Raw genomic sequence first — 26,350 nt, forward strand, 5'->3', positions numbered from 1 at the left:
ATGTGGTAATGCATGGGTTGTTATGTGCTGTTATGTCTTTTCTGCACAAAGCTGCAGTACAAACACATTTACAAAGCTTCAGTGCCTTTTTCTTTACACTTCGATACTCTAACTTTATCAGAATGACCTGTGCTGGAGAAGTGAACAAGACTGTGTGTTTTGTTAAATATCACTGCAGATGGCTAACAGCAGGACCACTTTCTATAGGAGACATATCTTTCTCTTGATTTGCATTTTGAGTGCTGCTGCTGACTGAACATGTATGTTAATGTAAGAGAGGAAGAGGTAAAAGTGTTCCTCCTGCTCTGAAAAGCAGAACATTGTGCATCATTTGAGAAAATGCTACTGAGGGATTTATCACATTTAATAGATAATTCAGGGGTGTAAAAAAAGAGAAGAAAAATATAGCAATTTTCTCTATTGCAACAGCACAAATTATTGTATAAACAAAGGGCAAACAATAACAGTAAGCTTGGATTGCATTAGTTTTTTTAAAAATAGATATTCTTTTAATTTTGTCCACTCCTTTGTGTAAGATCACTTTGTCACACATAATTACTGAAATCAATTAGAGCAGGTTTGGTGACGCTAATAGGGACTGTGGTGTGTCGTTAAATTTACTCCGGCATGGTTAAAATTAGAAACTTTGGCGGAGCTCAGGCTTCGCTGAACTGACGCTCCTGGGATGCGCCGACGCTCGTGTAGCCTGACGGACACGCACAGAGGAGGGAGAGCAAATTGCGTCAGAGAAACTCCTGAAGGGACGCTGAGATGAGAGGGTAGACTGGAGACTTCTCAGAAACCCAGTGCTGTGCTAATCATAAAGAGTCAAGCAGGGAGATGGAGCCGCAGCGGGGTTTGGGACTTCCATGAGGAGGATTTCACTTTGTGATGTTCTCTTCTGATGCAGGAAAGACTTCGCTTCACCACAAGGACGTAAATGTGAGTTTGTTGAAGCTATTTAGTACTTAAATATTGTTACTCCTATATATTTTTGCTGTATTGCCCAAAAAGAAATGCTTTTGATTAAGTAATCCTTCCTTGTCACCTTTCTTAAAACACTTTAATTCATTAATTGTGAGTCTCAACTGTTTATTGTATCCCAACTGTTTTGAAGCGTACATAATGCAAATTAGAAGCCATGCGTAAGCTTTTATTTATTACAGTTTTTATTCAAAGACTTGTATAGACTAAAGCTGCAATATAAATAGGAACGTTTGTATTATGAATGGCACACGGTTACCTCTTCTTGACAGATTGGAGAATAGTGTAATTTGAGTGTAAGTAACCTGACTGGCAGGTATTGAGTCTAATTCAGTACACATACATACATCTCAAAATGTGCATCTTATCTGGAGGCCCTCTTTGATAAACCCACCTATGTGGGCAATTGGCATGGGGTCATTATGGGATCCATGGACACTCAAATATAGGGCCCATTTTTCAGCCCATTTACTACCTTCATGGCCCCCCACACACAAATGTTGGCTGGGACAGAGGACTGCATTTTTTATCTTCAGCATCATATTATTTTTGAGGGCTTTATTGCATGAACAGAGTGGCAGATTTGTTACATCCACAGCTTTTTAAAATGTATTATATATAGGATGCCCAGGCCTAACAGAGGCACTGGAGAACCCCCTCTGCACAGTATGTGTTTTAGGCTGATAACATCTTTTGACATCAGTGAGCAACAGAGAAATGTGTCCTTAAAAGCAGACTCCTCCGTCTCTGTATGCCACTGTATTGCTCAGAAGAACTGTATTTTTGTTTTCTTATGCAAATTCATGCAGATAATTACTTCCAACAACTTTGTGCAAAGAACTCATGTATATGTTTTTTCTTTATCTCACTTGTGTGCCTCCAGCCTCCATGGAGCTTAACAAAAAATGCTGACTCCTTGATGAGGGTCAGAAAATGAACGCCTCCTCCTGCTGTGATCCCGCAGTCATCATGTATCAGCAGAGCTCAGGATTGGACCTCAATGCCAGCTGTGACTGGCTGCCTCCTCGCTGTAACTCGACGTCAGCAGACGAAGCGCCTCAGCTGCCTACCTTTTCTACAGCGGCCAAAGTCAGAGTGATTGTTACCTTCATCCTGTGTGGCATTTCTACTTTTTGCAATTTGGCTGTGCTGTGGGCAGTCAACAGCCACAAACGCAAATCCCACGTCCGAGTGCTAATAATCAACCTAACTGTGGCCGATCTCTTGGTCACCTTCATCGTGATGCCAGTGGATGCGGTGTGGAACATCACAGTTCAGTGGCTGGCCGGCGACCTGGCCTGCAGATTCTTGATGTTCCTCAAGCTGCAGGCCATGTACTCATGCGCCTTTGTCACAGTGGTTATTAGTTTGGACAGACAGTCGGCTATCCTCAACCCTCTGGCCATCAGCATGGCCCGGCAAAGAAACAGGGTCATGCTGATGGTGGCGTGGACTATGAGCGCTTTGTTGTCAATCCCTCAGGTAAGGCTAGGTGACACTGGTTTGACAAGACAGGTGATTACGGCTGGTTTGGTTCAGTTATACACAGAGAGGAAGCACTTTGAAGCAAGTGATTCAGAGAGAGATGCTGCATAGGCTGTGAACTGATAGCTCTCTGTGTTCTTCTGTGCTCAGCAGTATCACAGTGAGCAGGCAATAGTCCTTTATATTTTTAGATTATTGGATCCTCATACATTATCTCAGTCTCACAGAGGTATTAAACTGTAGACAAACCACAAGGTAGGAGAAATTAAAATCTATAACTTTCCATTTATTTAAATTGAATTCTTATACACGCTTCATCATTCTATGTATTTATATATCTCTCTGCATTTACATAAAATGTGGCAATCCATAAACTGTGACGCAAGATAACCTTCTGTATGATTTAGGGTTCTCAGTGTTAAGGATTAGTGGCTCTATCATTTAGTTACGCAACAACGGAGAATACCTAATCCTGGCAGTATAAATGCTTCATGGTAAAAAGCGAGACATATGGCAACCTAGCATGTCACACTGTTAATCATGTTGTGCGAAAAAAGCAGAGATGCAGCAATACCGTCTAAACCAATCTCCCCACAGAATGATGATGTTGTACAACTCTGTAAAATCTCATATTACAGCCAATGGCAACATTTTAAAAAGCCCAACACCAGTAATTCCTACAAAAACCACACATGGCAAATATAATAACATGAACGTGAACTGATTTCAAATTAATCTGCAGTTTTTTGGTACATTTTAAAGTAATTTTCCAAACAGAAATACCCGACATTCCCTGCTTACAGCTGCTTAGATTTGATGATTAAAGTTTTTTAATTGTCAATTAAGAATTTATTTATTTATTATTATTATTGTCAAATGCTACACACACAGTTTACAATAACACTGGCTTATTTACCGGTCAAAATTCTTGGTCATTTTTGAAACATGGTTTTCTTAATTTCAGATAGAGTTAGACAAAAGCACATTTTCATTTCTAGCCAGCGACTTTCAGTTTCACCACCTGAATAACGATCATCGTTGGCAGATTTTTCTGCTATTTGCCAGCCAAGTAAGCTAACATTAGCTGCATGAGTTGTTTAACAGACGTTTCTGGCAGACTTAGAAATATTTCAAGCTGACTCATTTCAAAATCCTGTAAAAAAGGTATAAAATATGCCTGAAGTCAACGCTTAAAGTCCTACCTTCACCAGCTATTGACCCATGCAGAAAAAATATCATACAGAACACTGTTCAGCTGCTTACCTTACATATTTGAATGGTATTTGTGCTTTGTTGTTCGTATATTCAAACAATATGTTTTAACTTTTAATGTTAAAAGGTTTATTTCCAATGAACACTGACTTAGGAAGTAAATGATATGACCTATGAATATAATTCCCAGGGACTCTATTTGGTCGAACCACTTGCACACCAGTATTACACAATGCTTTAATCTTTCTATCTCGCCCCTGCCAAAAAAGGGCAAATAAAACACTTCATTACAACTGTTGCCAGTAAAATGCAATCCTAACACTTGTCAATTTTTAATCCCACAGATGTTCATTTTCCATAATGTGACCATCACGTACCCTGCAAACTTCACACAGTGCACCACTAGGGGGAGCTTTGTTGCTCACTGGCAGGAAACAGCCTACAACATGTTCACCTTCTCCTGCCTCTTCCTGCTGCCACTGGTCATAATGATTACCTGCTACGCCAGGATTTTCATCCAGATCTCCAAACGGATGACCAAAAAGAGCTGTGAGTTCACAGCGGAGCCTGGTGTTTGGTTGGTAGAAACCTAAGGCGTTTTTGGACCAAACCTCTCTTGGGATTGTCTAAGAGGAACTTCCCACTGGGGTGCTCCCCCAAGAACTACTGTGCATGCCCTCAAGGACTTTTTTAAATGTTCGAATCACACCGCCAACAGGAATGCTTAAGCGACATACTATAAGCCCGTTGGTGGTTGGTGAAGTAATGTCACTTTCGCTTTGACAAGTAGAGAAACGTGTATTTTCACCGTCACATACCCACATGCTCAGTAAAGCCTCGACTTAATTGTTTGTCCATTTGTCTGTGTTTTCTTAATTTTTTTTCATCATGGGTGTTTTTGTGATTCGTGTTTGTCATTTTCACTGTAAACAGGTTTTTAAAAACGGTGGTTGCCATTGCTGCACTGGCCAAAAGACATTCACATGCAACGTCTGAACCAGTGACCACAAACCTACGTCACTCATGGTTCCGCTTGTGCTGACAAATTACCCACTCTGAAATAGGAGCTAAAAAAGGCCCTCAAAATGGCATTCGTAGAGCTTCAATTGTACCTAGTTCTTGCACACGGACACAAACTTAAGGGGGCACCATGAAAAAGTTCCTCCGGTCCTAAAACGCCCATAGTTGATCTAAACTTGATGCACTGATGTTAGCAATTATGTTGCATGATCACATCCTATCTGTCCATTGATACCTGGCTCTCTTTCTTCTTTCCAGTGTCCTCAAAGGAGCCACACCTCCGTTGCTCAAAGGACAACATCCCCAGAGCTAGAATGAGAACTCTGAAAATGAGCATTGTCATAGTGATCTGCTTCATAGTCTGCTGGACTCCATACTACCTGTTGGGTTTGTGGTACTGGTTCTTCCCAGACGACCTAGAGGGAAAAGTCTCCCACTCCCTCACCCACATCCTGTTCATCTTTGGGCTTTTCAATGCCTGCCTGGACCCAGTTATCTATGGCCTGTTCACCATACGCTTCCGCAAGGGGCTGAGGAGCTGCTACCGCAAAGCTGTAGTGATGTCAGACCCAGAAACTAATGCAGTGATAATGAAATGTACTCCCACTGCTTTGCGCTCAAAAAGAGGGTTGACCACTGGTGAAAAGGACGGCACCTATGGACAGACAGAGCTGACATCCTCTGAGGGCAGGTCTCTGACTGTGTTAGGTGAAGAAGATGGACAGCCATGCCATTTTAGTGCTGAGAGCACAATATGATAAGAAAAACAATCCAGTCGTTAGATGAAAACGTTGGCATTGTACGTTTCTAGAAACTGAAACATGGTTCATTTATATGTTTCATATGCATATTATCATCATCATTTCTAAAGTCATGTATGAGCAGAAATTGTCATCTGGAGGTGGAGTAGAGGTGTGATGGTGTGACACCAAGGCCAGACACCTGTCAAGCTGCAGACCATTGTTTAAAACCAACAAACAACAAAAAAACAATATTGACTTAACGAGTCATTGCTGTGTTTCCACCAACTTTTTAGCCCCCAAACTTTTGAGTGACTTGGATGTTTTGTTGTGACTCGTAGCTATTTTTCCAGCAGCTTTTTAGCCCCCAAAACATGGGTGTTTTTTTAAGCAAAGGATAGCTCTTTTTCCAGTGGCTTTTTAGCCTCTCAATGTGGATGTTCTTTGTTTTTACAGAAACATCGCTGCTTTTCCAGCTGGGAATGTGTTCCCCAGACTGTGTATTTTAAGCTAAAACATGATCTTTTCCTAACCATAACCCAGTGATTTCTATTACCTAAACCTTACCTCATGTTAACCACAGCATTGTTGAAATGTTAAGATTCAGTGTGTCTGCTACATCATGAAGTTCAAATGTATTTTTGGTTTGCAGAAATGTACAATACCAACATTTTTTTCTGGTGATTGAATTGGAAAAACAGAATAGAACCAGAACCTTGACAATGCTGATCGAACTGGTTGAACTATGTCACCCTTCAAAGTGTTATCTCTATACTGGACATATTGGTTTCACAATTACAATAACAAGCATGTGTAGAATAAGTGTGAAAACATAAAATATTCATCATCTAGATGTGTCTTTGTATGTGTGGTCATGCTTTAGGCCATTCATCATAAAGGTTATGTAACATCTTTTTGAACACAGTAAACATCTTTGAAGCTGCTTGATGCTTTGTGTGTTGTGTAAGGGGTTCCTATTTTAAGACATGTCCACTGTATTCAATATACATTCAGCGACTCAATGAAAAATAGAAGATTGACAGACTACACAGCAGTGCTGCGTGTATTGTGCCTACATGTCTATAAGAAAGCCTTAAATGACTTGCTCCTGAGGTTGAGAGCTTTCATTTATAGCAACCACAAAACAAGACGAGACTTTTAGGCATGAATTATCTAGTCCATTCTCCTTAGGAAAAACAAAGGACCTTATGTCCATCGTGTCATAGTAGGAAAAGCACGATGTTACCAAAGACATTAACGATGGCTTCATTATAGTGCCCCAGTTAGTCATGACAATGAGCCAGCATGTACATTACCAGGATCCTACAACTGAAGCATCTAATTATTTCCTCGTATGCTCTTAATATTCTGTGACATTAAATGCCTTCTGTGAAAGGGGCTTTAAAAGTGTCTCATGTTACCATTGCACTGTTGCAAAAAAAGGCTTGAAAAGATCAGGTTCATGTTCATTTATCTTGAGCAATGGTCTGGTAATGAGTTTTTTAAGAGCTTAGCGTTTTTTAAGCCTCCGTGACAGCCATAGCCAAGGCCGGGGGTATTGCGTTTTCCAGTTGTGCACCTGTCCATCTGTCTGTCCCATTATTGTGAACGTGATAATTCCAGAATTTTTTTCAAATTTGGCACAATAATTTGCTTGGTCAGAGGTCAAATGTTAATGTCACTGTGACCTCATCTGGCTTATTCTTGTCAATGGTATATCTCAAGAACACCTTGATGGAATTTCATCAAATTTCATCAGAAAAGTTCGAGTGGAGGATGTACTGATTAGATTTTGGTGGTCAAAGGTCAAGGTCATGGTGACCTTGCATTCATGTCATTCTTGAGAAAGCGATATCTCAAGAACACCCTTAGGAAATTTATTTTAATTTGGCACACACATTCACTTGGGCTCAAAAAAGGAGCTGATTGTTATTTGGCATTTAAAGGTCAAGGTTACTGTGACCTTGCATTCATAACCTTGTTGAGAACACAACATCTGAAGATGGCCTTGTAGGATTTTCCTCAAATTTGGAACAAACATCCACTTGGACTCAAGAATGAACTGATTACACTGTGGTGGTCCAAAGTTGGGTTGAAAATGTAGGTGAATCATTCATGTTTTCACAGACATAACTGCTGCAACTGTATGGTGGTATTTCTTGTTTCTTTATGTAGGCAACAATAAAGAAAAAAACTGCCTGCATCCACTCAAGGGGATGAGGGTTAATGCTTAGCATGTAGCTAGTTTTATACCTTTTACCCAATTATTGGTAACACCGTTTATTTATATGTACTGGATTTAACATGGAAGCATAATGATTATGTACTTTGGAAGAATTTAATTTACTGTGATTGAAATTCTAGTATAATCTCGTCTCCAGTTTTCTCATTGGATAAGTAAATCACCAATTGATGTCTCCAGCATCAGGTGGCTTCAACAGCTCAATATCTGCCTCATGAAATTCAGTTAACTGAGGCCCGAATCCCAAACACACTACAGATGAATTGTGCTGTGCAGGAGACAGGACCACAAATCAAAGCACGTTATGCTTTCCCTCCACCAAAATGAAGGTCTCAAAAGAATTAATCAGACGCAGCCTTTACACTGAGCGTGAAGGATGAACTTAATGCAATAAACCTTAAGATCTTGCAATTTAGCTATTTGTTGTGTTTGCGCACTGGATGAGTGAACAAATTGTGTCAAAAGTTGAGGTTACTCCCATCTTGATTACTTCAATGTTCAAACATGTTTGTGGGGTCAACATTTTTCCCCTTTACCTAATGGGTAGGCACCTTTGCTTATTTCAGAAAAAGCCCAAGAACCTATTTACAACCCAGGGTCATTCATTTAGATAACCTGTATATCACCAGTCAGACTTTGGCTTCTGATCTGTGTGGCGTCTGGCACCACCTGACCAGGAATCTCCTGTGATCACTGGAAAAGACAACAGATTTCTTTGTCTCTTCTCTTCACTACTTTCTAATGGTGTATTGTCTCACCTGTGGGACTGGCTGACTGGGCAGAGATCTATATGTTAGAAGTAACAAACTAGAGCTGACCAAACCTCTGCATGGTTAAATCATTTCAGTCAGGCCTAGTAACTCCATGGATAGAGCTCATGGAGCCAGGGATTACAATCTAGTTCAGAAAAAAAGCATCAAATGAATGATTTTATAACAAAGGGTGTTTGAAAATGTTAAGCGTTAATCTATATCTATATTAGATTAGTATTAAAGAATACATTATGCATGTTCTCATTATATTGGATGATCTTTGTTCCAAACCAAACCTTTCTTGTAGCCTGCAGCCATGAGCATGGAACAGTGACAAAAAACATACATTTGCAGACCCAAACTGCCAGAAAGATTAATGGGAATGAAGCATGCACAATAACAGATGACCATCAGTACAGCAAAACCGGTGAAAAAGTGACCACGTAAAGGACAAGTGTGTTGGATTTAGGGGATCCTAATTCATCTTACTCCCATCCAGGGATATATGCAAGTCACAAGTGTTAACCTTCAAGTCTCAAGCAAATCTGAAGTTACTCTGATAAGAATCAAGCAAGATGAGTTTCTGCTACAAGTCAAGCAAGTCACAAGAAATTCTGATGAGCTGGTAAAATGTTAGTTTGCTTGCTGTTTGCTGTTTGTTGACCAGCCAATAAGTCAATGAGTTAGCCACATACACATGACACAATACCATACCTTACTTTGTGGGTTTTGTAGTGACAGATGAAGTTGGATGTTGTGGTGGTCATTTTATTGATTTTCTGTTCTTATCACAGTCATCGACAACATAATCCTTGAATTAAAATTTTATTGTTTTTGGACTAGCCCTTAGTCCCCTGTTTCAACCAAGGCAGCTGCCAAGCCAAAGATAATTTAATTGCCGTCTGACTTACGAGAATGGTATAAATCTTCCTATCTACTTCTTTTTAAGAAATTGAATAGGTTTACTTTTTCAAAATATCAAACTACTAACAATATTTATGATAATATTACACCTCAGTTGTTGATATTGCCTTTACTAAGTTCTCTTCCAAGTTCTGTGTTGAACTAGTTGAAGTGGATGGTCCATGTCTCTGTCAGAGTCTCTGAGGGGAACAGAACATTTTATTACTGATGTTTGTCATCTTGTTATCAGTCCCTCTGAGTCCACTAGAAAGCCTTAAGCTATGTTCCTGTTACCAGAGCAGTCAGCATATCTGGTCAAGGGCATATTTGTTACTCTGTCCTGATCCAGATCCCATGACTGGGTAGCATCTGGCTTAAAGGTTCAGTGTGACAGCTTTGATGTCATCTAGTGGTGAGGATGAAGATTGTAACCAACATAAACTTAACTGTGCAAAGCAGCCCAAACATAAATGTGAAGGGCCCTGTGTAGAGTCAGTGTTTGGTTTGTCCATTCTGGGCTACCATAGAAACAGCATGGTAGACTTTGTGGAAGAGGACCCGCTCCATATGTGGATATAAAATGCTCATTCTAGGGTAACAACAAAATGATTACTATTTTCAGGTGATCATAAACTAACAGTTTGGTGTGTTTTTATGATTATGTAGTGTTTGTGTAATTGTATGTCTAATTTATGTGTGAACTTCTTGAGCAAGCTGTCTGAGTATGCAAAATGAATTTCAGTGTAAACTGACAATAAAGTTGTATCATATCATATTGTATCATATCGTATTGAAATGAAGACATAGTTATGAGTATTATACCATACCTGCCAATAGATGCCCCTATATCCTGCACACTGGACCTTTAAAGAAGAGACAAAACACAACACAACAGCTGTAGTCACTTTAATCCAGCTGGTCACCTGTATCCATATCACTGATACCACACCTGTTCTCCATCTCATCCTATTCTCAGTGCGGACTAAAGAATAGAATTTGGTGATTGGGGCTTACATTGTTTTGGACTTGGCCCATTTTATTTACTCATCTGTTCTCGGCTGGAGAAAGCCAACTCATTCACTGCTCACTGATCCTTCCCAGGCCTGTCCACTCCTATTGCGTTTCCTCTCTTGAGAGGTGAGCACATTGTCTGATGAGCGCATCATCGCACAGGCCTCCTTTCAACATGTATCCATTCATGCCACTCACTGAACAGATGCACCTACCTGTAGCTCACGAAAAGACAGCTGCTGAAGCCAAAAAACCTACATGTTTTGTGTTTGCCTCATTGCAGCCACCAATTCAATATACTGATGTGCAGCCCACACAGATGTACCAGGTATAGAGACTATATACAACCACTTGAGGACCGTCTAGTGTTATTTGTGTTAGTGTTAGTGCTAGTGGATTTGTGTAAACAGTGCTTTCGTTACAAAATCAGTTTGAAATAGTGCTGTCTTTATAGCGCTGAATCAGCCAGTTGTTTCTGGTCTGGATCTTTCAGCCTCTGGTCAAATCACCACTGCTCATTCACAGGGGTCACATCTGACATCTCTGCCCATCTGAGATATTATTAGACTGAACACACTCTCTGGCCCTCCGTAGCTGTTATACGCCTCATGAATTTCATGCCCAGTAGAGTACATATTTTACTACTAATTAGACGCTCTGGGTGTTTGCTTCTCCACATGGATTCAAATCTTTTCTGTCACTGTTAGTTGACAGCCCAGAAGCTCTTATTGTACAGAAACAACAAAAGGTGCACCAGTATGTGAAACACAGAACAGTCATAATTCATGTTCTCTGCTCTTCCTGTCTTACTCAGAGGTTGCTGAAAGCATTTAACCCTGCTCAGTATGTCAAGTTGCATCTCTTTTTTTCTCGTTAGTGGAGCCCATGTTTTTGCAGCAGAGGAGCAGAATGCCTCATTTCTCAATGTGTTTCACAAAAATACACTGCCTCATCACTAAGTTATAACAATGATTTTTTTTGTGATATTTTAATATAGTCCCAGGGTTCCATTCTAGGCAAGAACACATCACTTTGAGTTACCATTCAGCAGCTTTAAATTCACAGAAAGGAGCCCACAAACAATTAGCTTGCCTTGTGTTAGTAAAAGTGCCCTCTTTTATCCCAAAACAGGAAAATCTCACATCGGACCACAATCTCCTGGCATTTTAAAGGTCAGTTTCAGGTAATGGCAGATTTGTTGGTTTGAAGACTTGACGCTCTCTCTTCATGGACTAATGCAGTATTTCTCTGTCAAACACTGGTGCAGATAAAGTGCTTAGATAGCAGCAAGTCATTAAGGGCACAGCCAAGGAGCTTCAATCATTAGTAACTCGTTTTGTCATGACTAGGTGGTATTTAACACGTCTATAGTGACCTTTTCAAATATGTCAACACTATCGGGACTTCACTTTGAGTTCTGATTCAAAGTTCAGAGTACTTTGCTTCTGATGTGAATTAATATTGCTTCAGTCAAGTCAGAGTACAGTGTGCGCCCCATATACTGATGCCTTTGCAGCGGCCCAGGTTCGAATTCAGCCTGTGGCGCTTTGCTGCGGGTCATTCTCTGTCTCTCTCTCCCTCATTTCCTGTCATTCTACAACTGTCCTATTAAATAAAGGGAAAATCCCCCAAAACATGACCTTAAAAAAAAAAAAAAGTCAGAGTACAGTTATATCTGATCTCATCCACACACCTGTAAAAATTTCCTGGCTGCACCTTCCACAGCTGACATTTCTTTGGTAGTTACCATCAGAATTTTTTTCAGGGCCTGGTGGTACACACTAAAAAAAACCCTTATTTGGAGCGACGCCAGGGATGACTTATTGGTGTGGTTGGCTTCAGTCTGATGGTGCAGGGGATCAGCAATTTAATTAATTGCGTTCAAACTTTTGAGCAATCTGTATATGAAAAACTTTAAACAAAGTGAACACAACAAAGCGAGGATGTCTGAACAAACTGTATATATTTACAAAATAATAGTACATCATGAGCAGTGTGCATAATTCACTGCTGCACTTAATCTTTCTCAGATTTGAGAAAAAAATCATCAGAGCATAATTCCCATTGGCCTGTAACATTGTTGGGGAAAAACTGGTTAAATGTAGAGTGCGTCATTTTGTCAGTAACAAATATCTATCAGAATAGACTACTAAGTGCATGAATGTAGCTGAATGTTGAGAAGTTCATTTTATCACAAATATCTATCAGAATGGACTACTACCTTTACAAAATGTAGTTAAATGTGGAGTAGGTAATTCTGACAGGTACAAATATTTCTCAGAATGGACTAACACCTGTATAAATGAGGAGTAGGTCATTCTGTCAGTTCCAAATTTCAATCAGAATGGACTACTGCCAGTATAAAGGTGGAGTTGGTCATAATGTCAGGCGCAAATATCCATGAATTCTGTATCATCACTGATGAGAACTAGCTTGATACTGACCGGTGCAGCGTACCTGCGTGCATAAAGTAAAAGAAGAAACACTTGATTAGGTTCAATCTGACTTTCACAAATCAAAGTCTACCCTGTTAGTGACGTCTCGGCACGTTACTGATACACACAGTGACTCACAGTGTCTCAGCATTCGAGATTCAGATGCTTTGTAGTTTTCCAGAGTCCATTCAACATTTTGCTGGGTGGATTATTTCCTCATTCAACATGTTAAATCCATATTATTTCTCAACAATGGAGCGCTATCGGGGAGGTCGTTTGTCAGGGATATAAGTATTATACAATGGCCCTCTGCGTGTGTGTGTGTGCGTGTGCATGTGCATGTGCATGTGCAAGCGCGTGTGTATTTGTGTGTGCATGTGATGTTCCTGGCATATGTATGTGGGTGAATGAGTCAGAGGAGGTACATACAATATGGCTGCTGGTGATTTCTGCATCTTGAATTTTTCCTAATCACCATTTCATTTGTGTTTATAGATGAAAGACGTGTGTGTGTCTGTGCGTGTCTGTGTGTGTTTGTGTAGGATCAAAGGAAGCTTTGAAAACACCTCAGTAATGAGATGCCACACCATGCTAATGTAACATGTCAACTTTGCAAACACAAAGAAGTGTGAAGAGGAGAAATTGGCTTTCTGGGGCTATTTTGTTTTCTGTCAGATGTAGAGATGTTGAAATTCAGATGGAGGTTGATATGCTAAAAGTCAAAGAGGAAGTTTTGGTAACTGAAATTTTACATGTGGATGCTCAACACATTCAACTACTTTTTTAGACTTCTCTGAACAAGGCTTCCAATGTGCTCAAACTTTCAATAATAGACAACAACCTATTGAAACCTGAATGAGCATGACTGTTTTATGCTGCATTCAAATGCCTTTGAGAATTTTTTAAACCTCTGACACCTCTGAAACCGGAGCAAATTGGTTTGGTTTCTTTTCAGAATGTGGAAAAAAGTATGAACAGCTGTGCAAAAAATGTTCTGCAAAGTGCGTGACATTAGTATCTTAAGAATTAAACAAAGGCAAGGGAAAACTGTCCAGAAAGCAATTATCATAAATTATCATAATTATATGTTATAAATTTGGTCATTTCCCTTTTGTCTGTTTAGTTTAGATGGTTTTTTTTTTTATTGTTTTCTTTCTTTCTTTCTTCTTTACTTAGGTTTTAAAGGGTAATGCAGTCACTTCTGCAGAGACAGTGTGCAGAATGACATTTTTGCTCAGTAAAACCGGTCAGCTGTACCTGTGAGGGCACTATATACATTATATAATATTGTGATATGATATAGTGGTGTATGTTGAGGGATGAAAGGGATGAGTTTCTAATTTCCTTCCACAGTCTCTCCAGGAGGTTGAATCTGTGACCTTCTGTCATCTCTAAACCAGGATATGGCATCACCAAAATTAAACTTGATCTTTGTGGGAGAATTTTGCAAAAGCAGAAGGAGGTAGTGGACACAGGAGAGGGGGAAAACAATTAATGTAGACACTTTGCATGACTGACAAATACAGTTCAGACAAATAAAGATGGGAGGAGTGAAGAACATTTCTTGGCCATTGGGATATATTGGAGTAACATAAATGAGGAGCTTTGCTGCCATCTAATGGCATGGAGTCGACATACATTATAGCTCAAACTTATAGAGGTTGAATACATTCATGTTACAATAAAATAAGACATTGTTAATTCCACTGTGCGGAAATTCACAAGTTACAGCAGCTCAGGTGCAAAAAACCCCAAAACAAAACATTATATTAACATTATATTAAAGCACACTGGACTGGATTTCTTTACATGCGCACTGTCAGTTAACTTATTTATTTGCACTAAAACCAACTTCTGCACATCTGTACTTCCTCCATTGCACCTTATGTACATACATTTTGTATTCTGTATATTCATATTTTTAAATTGCTCCTATATTTTTAGCTCTTATACTATTTAAATACAATGTTTTTATTCTTCCTTTATGTAAATTGTTTTTCACCAAAACACCAAGTCAAATTCCTTATATATGTAAATTTTCTTGGCAATAAAACTAGATTCTAATTCTAATTCTGTATACACTTCATTTGTACAGATACTGATGGTTAATGATTATTGTGCAGGATAACTGAAATAAACACATGGTGTGTTAGTACATTTGTTGTAAATATATAGAAAAATAGCTTATAAATATCATAGCACAGGAAATGGTAAAAAATATTACCTATTATTATTATTATATACAGTAAGAAATGAAACAGGCATGTTACACAGTATAAATATGAAGAATATTGATATATATGAATATATATTTGAATAGGTCTGATGATTATGATACATACATACAACAGCCTAAGTGTTGAAAACAGCACAAAAGACCTTTTCGGAGGACAATGTCATTTGATATTTTAGGAAAAGCAAAGATCTTACTAAAAACATTAAGGATGGTAACATTTTATTCAAGCTGAAACAGCTTAATGGAATCCAGTCATCATTAATAGTGTAATTTACACCTTTGCTTTTCCTACTGTGACATGTCAAAAGTTTTCTGTGAAAAATGGCTTTTGTATTTAGCATTGATACTATAATGTAAAAAAAGCATTTAAGTCTTTGAGTTATGTTAATGGTCCTAATGTGCTGCTCTTTCTACCAATGCCCCAAACGGAAGCAGCACCACTATACACCAGTGTATTAGAGGAAATGACAACCTGTGAGGTTTTCAACTGATGAAAAACTATTTACTATTACATTTAACTTTTACTGTACTACATTGAATCGACATTTTACAAATTGTGTATTTATCCAGGTTAAATAGACACAACTTTACTAAGGTGTCTAGATCTATTTTCTATTTAAGAGAGTGTGTTATCAGTGTATTGATTTATTGGTAGTGGTTTTTAGGAGTGTTTATTTCTCGTGCACTAACTCCACCCAAATACATGAACTTTTTTGATAGGATATCTGTAAGCCAATCACAGTGCTCCAAACATTTAAATCCTGCAGTAGAGCCACGCCCCCTTTTAAAAACATGCCGGCAGGTTGTGAGGCGCTGGGCAAAGAGGAAGTGCAAGGTATGTTTCAGCGTGTTTTTCATACTGTTGAAGTACATCTTTGTGTTTAAGCTGTGTTTAAAGTAAACATTGACTTAATTATTATGTATGGCAAATATGAAACGTTAAAAGGTTTCAACACTGTCAAGCCATTTGACGTTTCGAAAAGTTTCTAAACCTGTTCGCTCCACATTGGCATCGACTGGCAGAGGCTGGCATTGTAGTCGTAACTTAATGTTTGTGTTGAAAGCTCCCGTTTCCTGAGCCCGAAAGGCTACCTAAATAGGTATCATGCAAATATGCATCTGTCCCGTGCTACAGTTAGTTGATTTAATGGTAAAATGATTGACACCCAGAAATAATACAATGCATGGTTTTATGCTTTGATGGCTGTGGGATCAAAAATTGCAGTTAAAACTGTGAAAACTGGAAATTCACAGATTAAATAGAAATACACGATCCTGCCAAAATTCATGCTATATGCATCAACACCCAAGGGCTAAATTCTATCTAAATAACAATAATAATAATAATAATAATAATAATAATAATAATAAATTATTGTTATAGGACAGTCAAATACAATAACAAATAAGTGCTCAAAAAGTATAGTTATGTAACATGATTTTAACATGATCTTTTTTATATTTACAGTATATATATATGTGTGTGCACGCGCGTGTGTGTGTGTGTGTGTGTGTGTGTGTTTAAAAGATAATTTACTACATATCTTGCCAAGTTGCTCATTGCCTTTTCCCCCATGTTTTTGAAAGAAGTCAGACCAACTTTTTCAGGTTTTAAGGAGTTAATTTGCACTGCATGATGAAATGAATGTGAGTGTCTGTGTAACTTTCTGTGACCACACACAGAAAGTTACACACACATTAGCTTCTAAATTAAGATGCAATGTTACAGGTTACACAATGCAATGGCAGGCTTTTATAGCCAAAAGTAGCTGAGGGTAACAGCATTAGTCATAATAATGCACTAAAATGGTAATTTGGTAAGAAATGTTCCCCTAAACTGCTAAAAAATGTAAAAGATAACAAGCAAATAATCTGAAAATTAGCTGGATGGTGGGGGGATGGTGGTAAATATTATTAAACGTTGGAAAAATGCCCAGAAAACATTTATAATTCCCTTAATTCTATATTTTAAATGGTGTTACTGAAAAAAAAAAATTGAAAAAAATGTCTTGTTTTTCTTGTTGTTAGATAGACTTAGATAATTTTCTCTTACTTTCAGGTAATTTTCTTGTAACTTTTTCTGTATTTCTTGCTTTTTTGCCATTTTTCATTGTGTTGATATTGTCCTATTCCCTTGTTTTTGAAAGGAATCAGGCCAATTTATTCAGGTTTCAAAGGGCTAAACATACATGGGTAAATGATTCTGCACAATGAGTACTTTATACTTGAAATGCAATGAGAGGATGATGCGATGATCTTTTTCTCAAGTACAGTACAGTTCAAATGCTGGGCTTTTACATGTGGATGGATGGATTATTTTATGTTGTGGTGTTTTTGCGTTGTAAGGTAAGGGATGTGAATACTTCTTACATTACTGATTGATCACCAATTCCAATACGGCCGATTGATTGATTGAACTGAACTGTATTGAATTAAACTGAACAAAGTGTTTCCCCGCCTCCTGACTTCGTGTCAGCTGGGATTGGCTCTGGCTCCCCCTCAACTATAAACAAGTACAGCTAATGGATGAATAGATTAATTAAATTCTTATTGACATGAACTTCAATGGCCACCAGAGGGCATCAAAGAACAGGCTATAACACGTAAATGCTATACAGTGATGGGTATTTACATTTAAGACCCTTAGCTCACTTTATCTAGAGATAAACACAATGAAAGGGCTGTGCTTCTTCTACATCATGGTGTCTTTTGTCATAATTCAATGATAGCAGGCTTCTATTCTGCTTTCTTTGGCTTTTTTAGTGGAAAATAGGATATTATTTTAACTACAGCATAGTATGTTTTGTTCAACATATTTACTTTATCCTTTTATACCTGAACTGATTGGCTTGATTTCTTTTAAGGAGCAGAAGGCAATGAGCAACTTGAGAAGAAATGACCCAAAAATTATCAAGAAATTAGTGAAAAGTACAAGAAAATTACCTGAAAATTTGGGAGAAAAAGAAAGAAAAAAGTGAAAAACAAACACACAAGGCAATTAACTGGTAAAAAAAAAGGTGCTTGAAAATAAAATAAAAAAAATCTGTAACATAATTTTTGATATGTAATTATTAGAATTATAAATCTTTCTTCTTCTTTTTTTTAACCAAGACATTTTCCCCTATAGTCCAAAAATAATTTTATAAATACACTTATTTCTTGCAATTTGTGGAACATTTCTGATGAAGTTGGTTATTGCCTTTACTGCCCGTGTTTTTTCAACGAAATAGCACCAGTTTGCTCAGGGTTTAAAAGGTTTCCATCCTTGTGAAAGGCATCTAAAAGAAGCACAAGAAAAGTGATGCTGCTCAATGTTTCAAAGGTTTAAGCCTGCAAAGAACATGATGTTTTATCTCCTGATCAGTTATCCTTAGATGCTATCCTTAGAAATGTGGTGCTGCTGCATTTCAGAAGTTTAAGAGCAAACTGTTTTCACAGTGTGCATTTTGCTGTTGCACTCATCTTTCCAGTGAGGGACATTTATTTGTAGAACCGAGCGTTTTAGAGGCAGCTTTCTGCCTGTCTGCTGTGCCTGGGAGGAGCCTCCTCCATATGCATTGTGAAGCCTGTAGGAAATGTCCTCACTTCATGGCAGAGATAGTTGGCGGGCAGGCAGCCGAGGTGAGAGATACCACAGGAAGATGAAAACAGATGGGATGAACACGCAATGGCTGCCTCTCACTAGGGTAAAGGGTAAAAAAATCTGTTATCACCCCACAGTTCATCCAAGGTTCAGCATGAACCAAAGAAAACCTGAAGTGAGCAATAACTCAACCACTTCTAAAAAAGAAACCTAGACTGCATTGTACAAACATTATCTTGAAGGTTGATATCTATTATCACTTGCTTTAAAACAGCAGATGTAGCCCCCCACCTTCACCCACCCACACACATCACACCCCCACTGGGCTATAGGATCTGAACACCTGTTTCATTGTGGAGCTAAAAAGAGGAACAGCTCTTCAGATGACTTTCTGAAAGGCTGTGAGTGTTCCTGTTAATTTACAGTAGTTTACACCATCAGATGTGACGCCTGCAGCATGTTTTTTTTGAGAGGATCTGTGAGTCCCAGCCCAGATTTGCATGTTTGTGCTAATGTGTGTGTATGTAACAAAAAAACCCATAAAATATTTATATAATTATTTTGCACTGAATTTATTGTAGAATATTGCAAGAATTTACTAGAAGAAACTGGAATCAAAAGTATAGTAGGTTTAGAAAAGTGAATTTTTGTAACATTTGGCTCATTTATAATTAGCAGCCGTAGAGTGCGTTGATCCTGGCAATGTCCCAGTAGGACATGCCCTGCCTCTGGCCGATCTGGACGTTGGGGTCGGGGATTGGGGTGATGGAGTCTTTCCCGTACTGGATGGAGAAGGCTGTTCTTCCGTAGTGCATGATGGAGGAGTAGTCGTAGGGAGTGTTGAGGTTGTTGGTGCTCTGCTTGTAGAAGTTGTAGGCCATCTGCGGGTCGATGTTCTCCCAGTTGATCCTGACGTAGTAGTCGCGGTCGCTCCTGGTCTGTTCGTGCTGGAAGCCCAGAGCGTGGTTGATCTCGTGCTGGATGATGCCGTGGTAGAGGCAGCCCTGCCTGTTGAGAGAGAGCACCTGTCTGCCTCCCGCTCTGCCCAGGGCCGAGAAACATCCGGCTCTGTTCTCGATGCTGATGTAGTCGTACTCACTCTGACGGGGGACGAAGCGGAGGCAGGTGCGGCTGTGGAAGGACTTCATGGCGTTGTCGATGAGCTGCCTCTCCCAGCTGGTGAAGTCACTGCTCACGGTGAAGGGGATCATCACCAAGCCGTTGGAGGCTTTCCTCCACAGGCAGTTCTGGGACCAGCACATCAAGGCGTTTCTGGTTGTGGGAGCCAGCAGGTCTCCTTCCAGCAGGAGCTCATCTGTGCCGTTGTTGGTGGTCAGAATCCTGGTGGTGATGTCCACGGTGTCTTCGCCTGCCTCCTCCTGGAGAGGAAGTGCCTGAGAGAGGCCGAGCAGGAGCAGCAGCAGCAGGCTGGCAGAGAGAGTCATCTTCAGGGTCGCTCTGGAGGTTGTGGAGCTTCTGTGGAGAGACTCCTTCAAGTTTGATGTCTGACTCAGTTCAGTCCAGGGTCTTTATACTCTCCTCTGCAGGAGGATTATGGGTTGGGGTCCACACTGCTAGGCCTGAACAAACCTCTGAAGGGAGGACTCCACAGACAAACCTACTTTTCAAACATGGTTTGTTATTTTTATTCATTAGATGGATGAACAAAGCTTTTCTAGGTAGTTTTGGTTGGATATGTTCAGCTAAACACTTTATAAGGTCTTCAAACAATAATAACTCATTCGAGTCTTTTGAACCAAACTTAATTTCGAGCAGAGTAATGTAGAGCACGTCCCTTTGAAATTTCTGTTTGATATTTGTTCCATATAATAGAACTGCTTGTACAATTAAAATGTTAGGATGTGACCAAATACCAATTTTGAACGTCAAAGGTAGATTTATCGGTCATTTTTTAAACAAAGTTTTAAAAAACAAAATTGCATTTGTTCTTGATACTGCTACATCTTTGGAGGTGAAGGATGAGTTGATAAAAATCAGCAGCTACTATGAAAATTCCATCTGGTTCTTTGGGCATGTTGCTGCTGGTGGCATCATAAGATTCCTGCAGTCCTTTTTTGAATATACATCAGAATCTTGTGTCCTTATGGCTCCCAACAAGGTCTGTCTATCCAGTGCAACAGCTTGATCTGGTATTTTAGAGGTTAACCACATCTCTGTGAAGATGTGCGCAGAGCAGTCTCTGATTTCCCCTTTGCTGAGTGAGCCTCAATCACATCTCATCTACTTTATTCTCCTGCCACCGGACATTGGCCAGAAGAAGGCTCGTCTGAGGAGAAACTCTCGGTCCAAGTGTGGTCAGCCTTGCCCTGATGCAGGCTTTCCTCCCTCTCTTTGTCCGGCGCTTTCGGTTTCATTTCTCCCCTTTGGTCTGACTGGGTGCTTGGTGTATGCTGTTGGTGGAGATCCTCTCACGATCTGCTGCATTCAGTCCAAGCCCCACACAACTTTCCCTGATATTGATAAGTGCTTCTCTGTCGGAGAAAAGTCATGCCTCAGCAGAAGGGGCCATAAAGCCGATAAAATAGAAAAATACAGCAAAAAAGTAGCAAGGATATGAGGAGCTACTGACTGCTGCATCTATGTACATGCCCTGCCGTTGTCATAGCCCACAGTCGTCTGAGAATGGTTCAGTGTTATCCCTTATGGACTGTTTGGCACATTTTACGTGCTTATCGTTCCTAATTATTGATCATTTTGGTTGTGTTCATGCATACACCATCAACTTTGGTAAGGATGTGTATTTTTTATTTTTTTTTATTCCTGAATTTCTAGCTCAGCGCCTACAATTAGTGTAAAATACACTGTGTAAACACAAGTGTTGCATTCGTACTTTTAAGTGCACAAAATCCACCATTGAAACCCATTCAAACTGCAATTTATGATGCCACAGCCATCAAAGCCTAAAAAATCATGCATTGTATTATTTTTGGGTGTCATTGTGGGCTTTGGCTTTGGAATGAGTAATTTTTACTATTTTCCACCTGATGATGTCAATTTTTAGCCATATTTGGCATATAGATAAAATACATGCTATTTTGCTATTTCCACTAGGTGCACTGTCACAGTTGGAGCAAATCACTGACATATCCCAGGCTGTGAAAATAAAAATAAATAAATAAATAAATGAATAAATAACTCAATCAAATAAATATATACAGTACATATATATATATATATATATATATATATATGTGTGTATAAAACTGTTTTTATAATCTAAAAACATAGTGGCATCATGACAAAAACCTGGCATTTAAGGGGTTAAAATTCTGAAAATGAGTAATATTTTATATTCATGATTGGAGCTGATGTTTATTAAAAATAAACTCAATCAAAATAGAAAATAATGTTAATGTATAACATTTTTTAAAGCTTAATTTTGGAAAGTGCAATTTGTGTGCAGAGCGGTAAGAGTTTGAGTATTTGACACTGCACAAAAAATAATAAAAAACAATGTTGCTGCTAATTAGTGACATTTCTTAAGCTGCGTTTGAAAAAAAAAATCTACTTTGCATGTAGTACACAGAAAATAATTCAATTTGTGTCTTTTAAAAAGACACAACACTAGGTTTTTGTCATGTCGCCACTATGTTTTTAGAATTTTTAAAAAAGACTCTTTTTTAAAAATTCTAAAAACATAGTGGCGACATGACAAAAACCTAGTGTTTAAAGGTTTAAAATTTTGAAAATAAATTATTCTTTATGTTTTTGATTAGGACTGATGTTGACTCAAAGATCAAAGAAAGTAGAAAATATTATTAATGTATAATATATTTTAAAGCTTGATTTTGAAAAGCACATTTTGTATGCAGAGCGATACGAGTGTGTAATAGTAAAGCGGGCCGTAAGGGTTAATCAGATAGAACAGATGGACTCTAAACAGGTATGAACAGCATCTGCAACATTTTGCCACAACCCTCACACCATATCTTCTCAAGTCATAGCCCTGTTAGGCAAATTTGACTTTCTTCTTCCAACCCTTCATACCTACAGGTTTCATTACAAAGTGGCAGTATGCCTGCACTAATCTGAGCATATTTTCTTCGACAACTTAAACAGGACATTATTTTCAGTGGATATTTATATAGAATTTCATGGATTTCCACTTATGATTAGCCTCATGAAACACACCCTCCTTTAATATTACAATATAATTTTTTTCTAGTCTGGAAAATAATTACTCAAATCTATATCTACAACACATATCATGCATGTCCTTACCCACACTCCATTCCATTGTAAATTAAATTTAAATATATTTTTGGTTAGTCTATTATAATCCATATCAAATAGCCTTCTCCATAGCGTGGCAGTGCAGATCTCCCGCACTTTGCAGGGCTATATAGGTAGATGGGAAGGTAACTGAGGAGGAAGTGGGAATATTTGCCTCTGTATCCCAATGGCTTTTTCACAGATAGGTTGGTATACTGTAAATGGCTAGAAAAAGAGGTGGATATATTCCGTATACTTGTGTTTACCCTCCCCTGCACCTTTGAATGTGTGCACCAAATTTCATAACAATCCATCTAATAGTTATTTAGAAATTTCATGTCAAACTACAGTTGTCGACATCATGATGTCGCTAGAGGAAAGGTTAGGGGGATCACCAAATGCATGATTCACCTTCTGAAAACCACAAATGTGTAATTTTGAGCCAGTCCATTGAGTAGATGTTGAGGTATTTTACAGGATAAAGGAAAACTTTTACTGCCGCGTGGAGCTACACTAAGGTCAGGTGGATCACCAAAGTCAGAAAGATTGATCCTCTTATGACCATTAATATCTGTACAATATTTCATGGAAGTCCATCTAATAGTCGATGAGTGCATTTGTTGATCTGGGCTGTTTTTCGTTTTGCTTAAACATTGGCTTTTGTGTCAGTCCCTTGAAATCAAAGTGGAAGACATTCCTACTGAAATCATTTAGCAATCAGTCACATTACACAATGACCAGATATTTGAGTTAATGTGAGCATGTGTGTTTTTTTTAAATCACAAAGACAGAAAACAAGAAGCTAGTAAGCAGTTAGTCATTTTGCATTATTTTTATTACATATCCTCAAGTCATGTGGGGAGTCATATTCAGTTGTCCGAACATTTAAAATAATATGGTGAAAGAAACTGGCATCTTTTGCATTAATTCCAGAGGTTACAGTTGCTTTTGATTTATTACAGAAAAAAATAAACCGCAAAAGTGGGAATTTGTTGCATTTAGCAGCCATAGAGTGCGTTGATCCTGGCAATGTCCCAGTAGGACATGCCCTGCCTCTGGCCGATCTGGACGTTGGGGTCGGGGATTGGGGTGATGGAGTCTTTCCCGTACTGGATGGAGAAGGCTGTTCTTCCGTAGTGCATGATGGAGGAGTAGTCGTAGGGAGTGTTGAGGTTGTTGGTGCTCTGCTTGTAGAAGTTGTAGGCCATCTGCGGGTTGATGTTCTCCCAGTTGATCCTGACGTAGTAGTCGCGGTCGCTCCTGGTCTGTTCGTGCTGGAAGCCCAGAGCGTGGTTGATCTCGTGCTGGATGATGCCGTGGTAGAGGCAGCCCTGCCTGTTGAGAGAGAGCACCTGTCTGCCTCCCGCTCTGCCCAGGGCCGAGAAACATCCGGCTCTGTTCTCGATGCTGATGTAGTCGTACTCACTCTGACGGGGGACGAAGCGGAGGCAGGTGCGGCTGTGGAAGGACTTCATGGCGTTGTCGATGAGCTGCCTCTCCCAGCTGGTGAAGTCACTGCTCACGGTGAAGGGGATCATCACCAAGCCGTTGGAGGCTTTCCTCCACAGGCAGTTCTGGGACCAGCACATCAAGGCGTTTCTGGTTGTGGGAGCCAGCAGGTCTCCTTCCAGCAGGAGCTCATCTGTGCCGTTGTTGGTGGTCAGAATCCTGGTGGTGATGTCCACGGTGTCTTCGCCTGCCTCCTCCTGGAGAGGAAGTGCCTGAGAGAGGCCGAGCAGGAGCAGCAGCAGCAGGCTGGCAGAGAGAGTCATCTTCAGGGTCGCTCTGGAGGTTGTGGAGCTTCTGTGGAGAGACTCCTTCAAGTTTGATGTCTGACTCAGTTCAGTCCAGGGTCTTTATACTCTCCTCTGCAGGAGGATTATGGGTTGGGGTCCACACTGCTAGGCCTGAACAAACCTCTGAAGGGAGGACTCCACAGACAAACCTACTTTTCAAACATGGTTTGTTATTTTTATTCATTAGATGGATGAACAAAGCTTTACTAGGTAGTTTTGGTTGGATGTGTTCAGCTAAACACTTTATAAGGTCTTCAAACAATAAGAACTCATTCGAGTCTTTTGAACCAGACTTAATTTAAGCAGAGTAATGTAGAGCACATGTCCCTTTGAAATTTCTGTTTATTTGTTCCATATAATAAAACTGCTTGTAAAATTAAAATGTAAGCATGTAAACAAATACCAATATATTATCCTTTAGGGACAGTTTGGCACATTTTACGTGCTTATCATTCCTCATTTTTATGATTTTGGCTTTGTTCATGCATATGGCATAACTTTAGGCAAGGAGCTCAGCACCTACAATAAGTGTAAAATACAATTTTCCATCTGATGACTTTAACCATATTTGGCATATGAAGAAAATACATGCTATTTTGCTATTTCCACTAGGTGAACTATCACAGTTGTTGCAAATCATTGACATATCTCAGGCTGTGACAATCAAAAAAAAAAAAGAATAAAAAATAAAAATAAATAAATAAATGAATAAAAACACACATATATATTTATATACAGCCATTTTTTATAATCTAAAAACATAGTGGCATCATGACAAAAACCTGGCATTTAAGGGGTTAAAATTCTGAGAATTAAGAAATATTTTACATTCATGATCGGGACTGATGTTCATTAAAAATAAACTTAATCAAAATAGAAAATAATGTCAATGTATAATATTTTTTAAAGCTTAATTTTGGAAAGTCCAATTTGTGTGCAGAGTGGTAAGAGTGTGAGTATTTGACGCTGCACAAAAAATAATAATGTATAAAAATCAATGTTGCTGCTGATCATTGACATTTCTTAGGCTGTGATTGAAAAACAAATTTACTTTGCATGTAGTACACAGAAAAGGATTTAATTTATGTGGGTTTTTATTTTTATTTTTTGTAAAAACATAGTGGCTGCATGACAAAAACCTGGCATTTAAAAGTTTAAAATTTTTAGAATAAATTATATTTGATGTTTATGATTAGGACTGATGTTGACTAAAAGATTAAGGCAAAGAATGTAGAAAATAATATTAATGTATAATATATTTTAAAGCTTGATTTTGAAAAGCACATTTTGTATGCAGAGCGATACGAGTGTGTAATAGTAAAGCGGGCCGTAAGGGTTATTCAGATAGAACAGATGGACTCTAAACAGGTATGAACAGCATCTGCAACATTTTGCCACAAACCTCACACCATATCTTCTCAGGTCATAGCCCTGTCAAATCAAAAACACACAGACATCATATACGCATCCTGCTACAACCAGGAGAATTCTCTTTTTATAGTGGTGGTAGGATAGCTGATGTCAGGTTAACATACGTTTAGAATAATTGAAAAAAGGAGCTCCTCACAACTTCAGCTCTTGACTCACGTTTTCCATGTCTACAGTCATGGTTTAGCATGTTAGCTTGCTAACATTTGCTAATAGCAATAAACATAAAGTATACGTGAGGCTGATGGGAATGTCATTAGTTCTTGTGGAATCTGGTCATAAACCAAAGT

The 26,350-nt window shown here is 38.9% G+C and overlaps 3 protein-coding genes across 3 annotated transcripts; 1 reads left to right on the forward strand and 2 right to left on the reverse strand.

Annotated features, from left to right (window-relative positions):
• The first annotated feature begins 713 nt into the window (after positions 1–713).
• LOC121944273 (gonadotropin-releasing hormone II receptor-like) lies at positions 714–6,384 on the forward strand. Its single transcript, XM_042488016.2, has 4 exons — positions 714–942; positions 1,868–2,466; positions 4,026–4,230; positions 4,960–6,384. The coding sequence occupies exons 2-4, from the start codon at positions 1,918–1,920 to the stop codon at positions 5,457–5,459; spliced, it is 1,254 nt and encodes a 417-aa protein (XP_042343950.1). The 5' UTR covers positions 714–942; positions 1,868–1,917; the 3' UTR covers positions 5,460–6,384.
• A 12,890-nt stretch (positions 6,385–19,274) lies between these two features.
• On the reverse strand, positions 19,275–20,146 carry LOC121940717 (high choriolytic enzyme 1-like). The gene has a single exon (XM_042483421.2). The coding sequence runs from the start codon at positions 20,046–20,048 to the stop codon at positions 19,275–19,277; it is 774 nt and encodes a 257-aa protein (XP_042339355.2). The 5' UTR covers positions 20,049–20,146.
• Positions 20,147–23,834: 3,688 nt separating this feature from the next.
• LOC148190458 (high choriolytic enzyme 1-like) lies at positions 23,835–26,075 on the reverse strand. Its single transcript, XM_088082158.1, has one exon. The coding sequence runs from the start codon at positions 24,606–24,608 to the stop codon at positions 23,835–23,837; it is 774 nt and encodes a 257-aa protein (XP_087938284.1). The 5' UTR covers positions 24,609–26,075.
• Positions 26,076–26,350: the final 275 nt, after the last annotated feature.

The sequence above is a fragment of the Plectropomus leopardus genome, chromosome 1 (assembly GCF_026936395.1).
Source record: "Plectropomus leopardus strain MGB_pleo_1.0 chromosome 1, ASM2693639v1, whole genome shotgun sequence".
In the NCBI taxonomy this organism is placed as follows: domain Eukaryota; kingdom Metazoa; phylum Chordata; class Actinopteri; order Perciformes; family Serranidae; genus Plectropomus; species Plectropomus leopardus.

Coding starts and splice junctions, on each gene's coding strand:
- LOC121944273 (XM_042488016.2), top strand. CDS start 1,918: ATGAACGCCTCCTCCTGCTGTGATCCCGCAGTCATCATGTATCAGCAG. Junction 2,467..4,025: donor CTTTGTTGTCAATCCCTCAG/GTAAGGCTAGGT, acceptor TTAATCCCACAG/ATGTTCATTTTCCATAATGT. Junction 4,231..4,959: donor ACGGATGACCAAAAAGAGCT/GTGAGTTCACAG, acceptor TCTTCTTTCCAG/TGTCCTCAAAGGAGCCACAC.
- LOC121940717 (XM_042483421.2), bottom strand. CDS start 20,048: ATGACTCTCTCTGCCAGCCTGCTGCTGCTGCTCCTGCTCGGCCTCTCT.
- LOC148190458 (XM_088082158.1), bottom strand. CDS start 24,608: ATGACTCTCTCTGCCAGCCTGCTGCTGCTGCTCCTGCTCGGCCTCTCT.